General features: G+C 41.4%; 1 protein-coding gene across 1 annotated transcript; it reads right to left on the reverse strand.

Moving 5' to 3' along the window:
* Nucleotides 1-2,163: 2,163 nt before the first annotated feature.
* On the reverse strand, nucleotides 2,164-3,071 carry LOC148035488 (uncharacterized). The gene has a single exon (XM_087678967.1). The coding sequence runs from the start codon at nucleotides 3,064-3,066 to the stop codon at nucleotides 2,431-2,433; it is 636 nt and encodes a 211-aa protein (XP_087535093.1). The 5' UTR covers nucleotides 3,067-3,071; the 3' UTR covers nucleotides 2,164-2,430.
* Nucleotides 3,072-10,830: the final 7,759 nt, after the last annotated feature.

Genomic DNA, 10,830 nt, shown 5'->3' on the forward strand with positions numbered 1-10,830 from the left:
GACTGTTAGCCTCCTGTCCCAGCAGCATGATATTCTTTTGTTGTCAGGGTGGCCACAACAAGCTGGGTTATGTCCAACATACCCCTCTCCCATATGGCTTTTAGTACCACCCTCGTGTGGCTGATTTGGCATCTATGGACATGACCGCGCATTCTACAATTGTCATGTTCATGGATAAGCCTTTTGAAGAAATTGCACAAGCTCGCCTTCTAGCTCATTTGCATTGGAGATATACATTTGTTCTCTAGAGATTGGGGTGTATTATGCAAAGGTATCTATTGAGGTGGTTTTTGTTCTTGGTTTTTAAGATGAAGAAAAGCTAAAAGAAATGAAACATATGTCCATGTAGTTGAGAGAGTAATGGAAATAATACCATGCCATTGGGTGATTGATACATATTGGATCATGCTAATTAAGATCCCTTTTAGACCTAGCAACATGAGAGAGTAATGGAAAGAATACCATGCGAGTGGGTGATTGATATATACTGAATCATGCTCAAGATCCCTTTTAGACCTAGCAAAATGAGTTAGGAACATGCTTAAGACACTTTTTAGATTGATCACTCATGTAGTACACACACACAAACATGCATGCACGTGCACGCACACATGAGAGAGAGAGAGAGAGAGAGAGAGAGAGAGAGAGAGAGAGAGAGAGAGAGAGATTATGTCACATAGTAATGAAAAATAGTATGTAATTAGTACGTATGTATGTACTTATATACACCATCCACACAATACAAACATGGTATGTGATCACATGATGTGACATTAAAAATATGTTTTAAGAAAATACATGCATATATCTTTTCAATATCACGTTCATAACATAGTTTCATACTTTCTAAACATGCACATGTACTTATGTACACAACTATAGTTGTATACATACACATAGACAAATATGCACCATCCACATTATGGATTGGGAATCTTCTCAACCACACTAAATCTAAGTATCCCTTTTTATATAAAATACCTTGAACGAACACATATTCATTCACACACTATGAACGATATAATTAGAGTTGAGGGAGTAGATGTATGTACACATCATTTAGGATATTTGTTTTTCTTTAGATACATGAATCACCTCACATAAGTTCTAACACACAAAAAGCCTACATGGCATATGCTCTCAATAACTTTGGAATCTATCCCCAAAGTATGATAATTTTCAAAATTGTCTTTCTTCAGATAGCCTTCTACTCACATTGGCTAGCTTTTGAAGCACTTATATTTAGTCATCCACACCATCTCTCTCTATCTCTCTCTATCTCTCTCTCTCTCTCTCTCATGTTATCAAGTGTATATTATGTGCATTACCTTGGGGTAAGGTTAACAAGGAAGGTGTTTAGAGAGAGAAAGACATATCAAGTGTATGTGCATTATCTTGGGGTAAGGTTAACAAGGAAGGTGTTTAGAGAGAGAAAGACATATCAAGTGTATGTTATGTGCATTACCTTGGAGTAAGGTTAATAAGGAAGGTGTTTAGAGAGAGAAAGTCATGAATGAGAGAGAGAGAGAGAGAGAGAGAGAGAGAGAGAGAGAGAGAGAGAGAGAGAGAGAGAGAGAGAGAGAGAGAGAGAGAGAGAGAGAGAGAGAGAGAGAGAGAGAGAGAGAGAGAGAGAGAGAGAGAGAGAGAGAGAGAGAGAGAGAGAGGTGGGGGGGGGGGGGGGGGGTAAACACTATCACTTTATGTGCACCCTATTTATGGCCCACACTTGTGTGGGTCCTAGTGCGGAGAGCTATTCATTATTATGAAGGCGTACTTAAGATATATTATGTGGAAAACTTAAGTAGAGACCCATGGATTAATTAACTCGAGTTGGTACATTACTTATATAGTTTAGTACTTTATTGTGTACATGAAAACACATTTAAAATGTGACAAGACAATTTACACCTTTTTATTAAGACATAGAGAATGTTGTGTGCAAGTGGGAGGAGAGAAATATTGTATTACTACTATCAATACCTTTTCTAAATTTAATTAGATAACTCCTTTTATGGAAAATAAATTGTAATACTACTATCAATACCTTTGCTAGATTTAATTAGATAACTCCTTTTATGGAAAATAAAGTGCACTAACTTGAATTTTCAACAAAACATATTCATGTTGGATATGGCTTAAAATGGACATGTTCCCCTAGATATGGCTTAAAATGGACATGTTCCCCTATGATAGTCGATATACTTCCAAGACTTGTAGGTATATATAATTAAAAATGTTCATGATTCAAAGTACATTACAATGTGTACTAGTGAATGTAAATGCTCTTAACTTATTGAAATGACTTAGTCCCCATCATATTTGTTAATAGCATTGGTGCCTCTTTTATAACATTACCCCTGTCTTATGTATATCACATAGCTTGTACTTGATGTACTGTTATTGTGTCAAGGACTCACAAAGACCACCAAACTAATTGCTTGGTGATGGTGGTCCTCCTCGACGATGACGTTGATACCAAGGAGAGGGTGGTGGTGGTGATTTTTTTGGTGGAGGTGGAGGTGGTGGTGGTGGTGACTTTTGCGGTGGAGGTGGAGAGGGCGGTGGTGGTGATTTTTTGGGTGGAGGTGGAGAGGGTGGTGGTGGTGACTTTTTGGGTGGAGGTGGAGATGGGGGTGGTGGTGATTTTTTGGGTGGAGGTGGAGAGGGTGGTGGTGGTGACTTTTTGGGTGGAGGTGGAGATGGGGGCGGTGGTGATTTTTTGGGTGGAGGTGGAGAGGGTGGTGGTGGTGACTTTTTGGGTGGAGGTGGAGATGGGGGCGGTGGTGATTTTTTGGGTGGAGGTGGAGATGGGGGCGGTGGTGATTTTTTGGGTGGAGGTGGAGGGGGCGGTGACCTTTTTGGTGGAGGTGGAGAGGGTGATGGGGGAGGGGGTGATTTTTTTGGTGGAGGTGGAGATGGTGATGGTGGGGGTGGGCTATAGTAGGGCCTTATTTCCCTCTTATGTCTATTGTCATCTTTCTCATCGAGCTTCGATCCTTGAACAACCACAAAAGCTAACAACCACGACAAGATGACTATGGCTAGCAACCTATGGAAAGAACCCATTGCTCCAACTCGAGATGTATCACATTGCAATCCTAGGTTTTTTAAAGCTCAAAATCCTCGATTACTTCTTTCAAATGCAAACAAAAGAAATGCTAAACACACAGAAAACATGGGAGTGGGGGAGGTGGCATAAAAGTTACTTTAACATTATTTGCATGATCAATCTTTACAAGTAGGCAAATAGGAGCTCAATGTATGCACTTATAAGAAACCATCCATATCATGTGTGCTCAAAGGATACTAAGGAGTCTCCTTTAGTTATATATTATAAGGTAATAAAAGGACACATTTTTTTTGAAGAAACTTATGGATTTGACAAATGGGAATAAAAAAGCCCATTTTTAAATTGTTATCATATAAGTTCATTTAAATTTTATCAAGTAAAATAGTCTTTTTTGAAACGAATTATTGTACACTTACATTTTTCGAGGTACACCTCAAAGAATAAAAGCTTAACGATTGTAGCAAAATAAACATATAAAAATGTTAATGATTTTTCTATGAACATATAAGACTTGAAACACTACTTTCATAGCTTTGGGTATATTTGAGAGGTTATGATCAAAGCCCTATTATTGTTGTTAGTAAAATATACTTCTCTCGGCATAAGGGTACACTGAAGGTTGATTCTAGGAACCCCAATTATACTACAAAGAACTTATTGATTTTTCAAATACCACACAAGCTTATTTCAATTGAGTGAAGGGATCATTTTGTTAAAAGTGTTTTAGATCTACCATAATACTCTAAAATATTCACAATACCATTACTCCTTTGTCGTAAATATAGTTTTCAAATATACCTTAGCTTTGAACTTTGATTAAAACCCTCTTTTTCATCCATGAATATGAGTGCTTGTTCTTAAGACTACTAAATAAAATTAGTCTTATGACCTGCAAATGGTTACATTTCAATTAATTTCAAGACCTTAAAGATATACATAGCACCATGTGTGTGCCCATGGAGAAATTGTTATCATGTCAACTTTCATATGCTAACAATTGCACAACTTTCAATATGGACAAGACTTCAATACGACACTCTAATGGATGTTGCTAGATGAATCAAGAAATTAGGTTCCTTAAACATTATGGGATTTATTACAAGAGTGAATGCCATAGACTATATATCAAGCTTACTTTGATAGGCTTAGGAGCTAGCCACTAGGGCTACTAAGGTGGTGAGCTACTTAGATGACATGTTCCACACTAGCCCAACATGGCCTTTAACACCTTAATGGCAATAACTTCCATTTAATGCACCACTCTCCCTCTATCATGTTGCACTCTACCCCATTATAATGAGCCCATCTTTCATGATCTTTTGGGGTTTTACATACACAAAAGACCATCCCCTCCCCCTCCTCGCACTCCCAAAAATGCATAATGTACCCTAACATCCCTTATTGCTAGATATTAAGAAAGAGAAAATGCAGGATTTCAAGAATTGAAATATACAAAACATTCTAGAAAGACATGCAATAAATGTGAAAATCAAAGAAAAAGAGCTTTCCCTTAAGCTTCAAAAAAACTATATAAGACATTTGGTAAAATGAATGCATGGAAAACAAAGATATAAGATGAAATGATTGATGAGGATGAGCTCATAACTAAATACTATGATGGGGTCAATAGATATAAGAAAAAGTTAGAAGAGCATAAAGAGGTAGCAGCATCCCAACTTGAGTGGATCTAAATGACCTCAAATACCACATCGGGAAGTTTGATTGATGAGGATGCAGAGTGGATTATGGTAGCAAAAAAAGGGAAGGACACACCTATGAGCAAGGCAGATGTAGTGGATGAACTTTGGAGGAAGAAGCATGAAAAATCTTCATGGCCTTGAACTCTATCAGATGCATTATCATTTTTTCTAATGTATCTCTTAGCTCCCTTCACAACCACAAGTATTGATCTAAACACCAAAACTTGATGAGGCACATGATGAGCCTCCCTACAATGTATAAATCATACTCCTTGCTACATGTAGATTATGTGCATAAAACTATGATGCAATCTATGGCCTCTCTATTCTTTTCTATCCACCTTTCCTTTGATGTTCATCAATAATATGCATGCGCTCATTTTGTGCAGCACATTGCCAATTGCAAGTTGGCATTATCGTGGGCAAATATAAGAATTATACCCAATCGACTATGCACATTGGGAATGCTATATTTTGTAAATCTAACACCATGTTAGCACATGCAAGTTAGAATGGATTTCACCAATAGATCTTCATCCCATCTACTAGTGCATGATTGTTCTTCTATATTTATAGTCATGAAATGGGCCTCAGATTAAGATATTGTTGAGCTTGCCACCATTGGAGAGGAAAGATATTGTTATCCAAGGGGGCTCATAAGTGAAGGTAGCGCATTGTACAATTGATGCATCAATCTTTTGCATTCCATGCTACCTAGAATAGTTGTAACATGGGACTAGTACTTGTCTTAGAGAGGAATAATGTTAACATTATTTTGTGAAGGCTAAGGCCAAAGAATGTTAAAGAAAAAGTCAAAGTGGCAGTGTCAGCTATTATTTTTTGGAAGGGCTATAAATTTTTGGAGCTCCATTGTATTATTTTGGTCACTTGTGTATTATTGTGGTACTCATCGGCATCATAAGATTATCATGGATGTATTATTTTGTGGGAGGTGCACTACAAGATATAGACCTTATACCGACGTTTAAAGCGACGAAAATACAAACAACAAAATTTGCCCCCGTCGTCACAAAAAGTGTCGTTATTGACAACGCCATAGAAACGTCGCTATATGCGTCGCAAATACGACACATATAGCAATGCAACCAGTAAATTTGCGATGCACATAGTGACGTCAATAGCGACGCGAGCAGTAAATTTGCAACGCAAATAGCGACGGTAACAGGGAAATTTTTTTTTGTGGTAGGGTAGCAAGTTACCCTACCACATATAGCAGTGTGTGCTGTATGAGAGCCATACAAAATAGTTTCTGCACTACTGCATACAAAGCGCTTGCAAATAAAAAGAATATATACTGAAATCATAAAACTGATACATGAAATAAATACATGATCGCATAAAATGCGATTGGTACAATCATGACAGGATATCACCAATACATAGAAAATGTATACATAGATCAGGCGACTAAAAACTAAAGGTGTGTGAGCTCCAAGGATCCAAGGGCGAGCTACAAATCCTCGTCCCCCGAAAGCTCGTCCTGCCGCAAAGGAGCATCAAACGGATTCTGCAGAAAAAGAAACAACACATCAATCCACCATACAATAATGCATTCAAATATCTCATGGTAACTACAGACAAGAAAGATGAGTGACTTACAGGGCTGCCGCGTCTATACAATCGGTCGATCAATGCATTGAGACCGTGCCTCTCTATATATCGAGTCTCAAGGTCTTGCGGATCGCGATTTGTAATGGAGTGTTGCAAAGAAAACAAAATGCTAACTGTTAGAAACATGATTGTCAGTACAATGAATATTTCAAAAAAACAAACAAGCAAAACAAAAGAGAAACTTACAAAGTCCTCCAAATATGTCCTGTGGCCGCCACTCCCAAGATGATGGACCACTTCGGCCTCGAGTCGTGCCCTTGCCGCCTCTCGCTGCTGACTCCAATGTCCTGGCGAATCTGTAGCCTCCTTCCTCAGTCGGCGCCAGTCGTCTGCATCTAACCACTCGGGCTTTGCAGCCCCACTCTTGATTGCCTTGCATGCGTCGGATCATCTATGTGACGTGTATGCACGCATGCAATCCATCATCCAGCCCGTAGAGAATCTATCTACTACGGTTGGCATCGGAAACTCCTCGTGCAAGGATGCTACTATGTAGTCCTTCCTCCCCTCCGGTATGTTCTTCCAATGATCCAGGACGTTGTGCCGAAAAACTTGTTGGCACAACTCTCTCATGTGAGCCATCACCCTCCTCCCCTCATCATTCATGATGATGGCTCCTGACCTACTATTAACCAGATATCCATAACCCCTAAGAGTCTGCCTAAGATGGGTCCTCTCCCATCTCCGTCCACGCTCCTGGGCATATCTAGGAGACCCCTCTACATCCGATGTACCGACGGGGGTAACCTCTCTCGGAGTGGCACTCAAAAGGGGTGCCACCTGCTGACGGTTGCGCAAAAGCCGGAGTAACTGGAGTAGACGTCTCCACAGGTGTGACAAATCCTGGAGGTGATGCAGCTCCAGCTGAACGACGAGACGGAGACACCACATCCGTGTCTCCACAGCAGCATCCCCCTGATCCCGATGCAGTCCCTCCCTCTAGCCCAAGTCGTGAGCGTCGAGATCGTCTGCTCAAAGCTGAAGCATCTGATCGCGCTGAAGCAGATCTAGCAAAGCACCCTGACGAAGAAGGAGACAAATCCTAGTCTGCCATCTCTCTGAATCTCACGAGCTGGTCTGGAGACATGCGTGCCATCATGTCCTGAAACTCCTCATCGCTCATCCCTCGACTCATCCTGAAAATGTCACCTACACAGATAAAAAATGGTGTTAGAATAATCAATTTAAACTATACAAAGCACAATAATATAAATCATTTTTAAAAAATCTCTCTTAAAATGCATATCTTATGTACCTTTATGGAAGATCTAAATAATGAATTGAGTAATACAGTTCTCCAAGAATGAAGTATCCTATGGTCCCATGTTAATCTCCTGACACAACTCTGCATAACTGGAAGGTCGATAGACATGTCACCACAAAAGAATGAGTCTGTCTCGTTCTCAAAAAATTCTTGAACTCCTGTATTTTCATCATTGTTAGCCGATGCGGGCTCCAAGCTTGCGGCGGCCTCCACCCCTTGTAATATCGACCCCTCTATTTGCATATTATCTTCATCTATGCTCGGAACATTGCTTTGATCATATACTCTCGCACTTCGAGGAGTTGAAGGTATAACATACCACCGTCGAGGTTGTCAGGGGTTTGGATAGAAGATTACATGTTCACAAACACATACAAAGTGAGTTCAAACCATTGTGACATAAACCATGTCGTATTACAATTACCAAGCAAATGACTCTATGCACCTGTTCACAATGGGCCGGCAACACAAAGGTGTCGCGCAAATCCGTCCATTTTTTTTCGGAATCTATTTTGAGAAATCCAAATGGACCTCGTCGAATTGTTGCTCCAGCTCCTCCAAGTACCATTTTGAACCACTGCACATCGAATAGTATCATGGAGAAGCTACGGTAATCCACCGTAATAATACTTTGCAAGCTCCCAAAATACTCCATCTCATCCACAATCGTGTTCAGATCCGTTGCTCGTCGCCGGCTCTCTTGCTCAAACCTTGCCATGACACCACAGTCCATTGTAGAGCGCATTTTGTCAATACGCTCCACGTGAAAATGTCGTCCACGCGACCACGCTGCACTATATATTTTGTACTGTACATTGAAACACTCAAATTAGATGTCGCATATAAAATTTAGATACGACATATTCTAAACCCCTCATCACCTTTGGACTACATCCCCTCGAGAACTCCCACTCCTCCATTAAGACCTCTGTCCCTTCGCTGGATGCTGTGGTCAAGGCTCCATGCAACCATCGTGTTGACATAAACCGCGGCATCTCCTCCATGCCTTCGGGATATCGAATTGGTCGATAACGCGTACTGTGTTGGAATTCAGCTTGCGCTTCCTCTCGATCTTGCCTTGCAATCTGGTACTTGGCGAGCCATATCTCCATGGAGGCATGGTGCAACATACAAAAGCGATTCACCTTCTCTTCCATTGAGGCATCCATTCTTTTTTCTACCCCATTTTCAACCACCACATCTCTAGTTAGTCTATCATCGTCCTTCAGCGTCCATAGTATTTCATTGTCTAGTTCCACCATTGGTAGCCATTGTGAGATATGCACTAACGCCTCTGACACCAACCAACCTTCGGCCATGCTACCTTCTGGCCGAGCTCGTTGTCGCACAAAGCTTTTCAGGGTTTTCATGAAGCGCTCCAGGAAGAACATCCATCGCGTATGGACAGGTCCAGCAATCTCCACTTCGTCCACAAGATGCACAAGAAGGTGGACTTGTATCGTGAGCATGCTAGTGGGCAGGTATTTCTCAAAGAGATAGACCATCTCCACTGTTCCCCGCCTCGTGGATTCAATAGAGGACGTCTTAATCTCTTTCTGTGAGATCCATTGCACCAAAGTCGACAACTTGTAAATGGCCCCACGAATTTCTGGACTAAGGCATCTTGCGATCGCGATCGGTAGGACAAATTGCCACAAATGAGAAAGCATTATGAATAATGGCCACTTTTCAAATTGCAAAATGTTCATGCTAATTACAATCCATTCTGTGATGGGATTTTAGCCTCGACAATTGGTCATCTTTAGAAAATGCGGACCTGAGAGAATGCATCATACCTGTCGGAGTGCGGATATACTTGATTACTTGCTTCACAATGCGCTCTTCTTTGGTGGATAAAACCCAAGGAGCACGAGGAAGCTGCACTCCCCCTTCAGTACTCGATTGCAGCCAAAGCGCCTCCATCTTACCTACCTCCTTCAAATCCATTCGTGACCCTATAGTGTCTCTCTTTCCTGTGATATGGTCCCATAGCAAGCTGCCCACATTCTTGAAAATATGCATGGGATCCAACAAGTGGTTGACCTGTAAGTGGGTCCAATATGGCAACTCGTAGAAAATAGAGAACCGTCGCATTCCATTTGGATGTGATTCCGAGTTTACCATTTTCAGCTCGTACCAGCTTGCGACGTTCATACGTGTTGGAGGTCGTCTAAGAAAACCTTCCCTGAGTTCATGATCCTCCGGCAAGAAAGTGGCGTGTCCTTGATATACCATCTTCTTCATGGTTCGTGACCTTCAGGAGTCTAACTGTGGCCCACACAATGGACATGCATGATAACCTGAGGTAACCAGACCTGTAAAGCGAGCCACGACCTAGTGAATACTTGATTGAATGAGATAAAATATAGATATTACCAGCAAGAACAGAGGTCTGCTCACCTGACCACTCTCCTAATCTCGGAAAGTCATGCATCGTCCACATGAGAATGGCTCGAATGTTGGCTGACCGCCGACCATCGCACCTGCTCATATCTTGCATAGTGACCCCCTCCTCCCACAAAAGCTTAAGCTCATTGACTAATGGACGAAGATACACGTCCATATTTTTTACTTTGTAGCGGCTGGGACGAGCAAGCTAAGGATGAGATGTCCTTTCTTCATAGAAAGCCATGGAGGGATGTTGTAGTTGACAAGCACTATAGGCCACACACTGTAAGAAGTTGAGTGCAGACCGAATGGGTTCACACCATCCATGGCGAGACCGAGCCGAAGATTCCTTGGCTCTCGCGCAAAGCTTGGGAAGGTAGAGTCAATGTGGCTCCATGCGCGCGAATCTGCTGATATTCGTTGAACTCCATCCGTGGACCTATTCTGCACATGCCACGTTGTCAAGCTTGCCATGCTGGATGTGCGAAACATGTGGTTTATGCGGGGGATGAGCGGAAAGTGTCTAAGAGCTTTTTGAGGGATGGTTTGCTCTTGCAAGTCCTGTCGATACCTGTGAGCACCACACTTTGGACATGTCTCCATAGTCTCATATTCATCTCGAAACAGTATGCAGTCGTTGATACATGCATGGATGTTATTGTAGTCCATGCCAAGCTTCCGTAAAACATGTCGTGCATCATCACGAGACTCAGGCATGGTATTTGCAGGTGGTAATATATGATATTTCAATAACTTGAAAAAAATCATAAAACACC

The sequence above is a fragment of the Lygodium microphyllum genome, chromosome 5 (genome assembly GCF_053477565.2).
Source record: "Lygodium microphyllum isolate KBCC chromosome 5, Lygodium_microphyllum_v1.1.10, whole genome shotgun sequence".
Classification (NCBI taxonomy): domain Eukaryota; kingdom Viridiplantae; phylum Streptophyta; class Polypodiopsida; order Schizaeales; family Lygodiaceae; genus Lygodium; species Lygodium microphyllum.

Excerpts from the sequence above, each read along its gene's own strand:
- LOC148035488 (XM_087678967.1), bottom strand. The coding sequence starts at position 3,066 with ATGGGTTCTTTCCATAGGTTGCTAGCCATAGTCATCTTGTCGTGGTTG.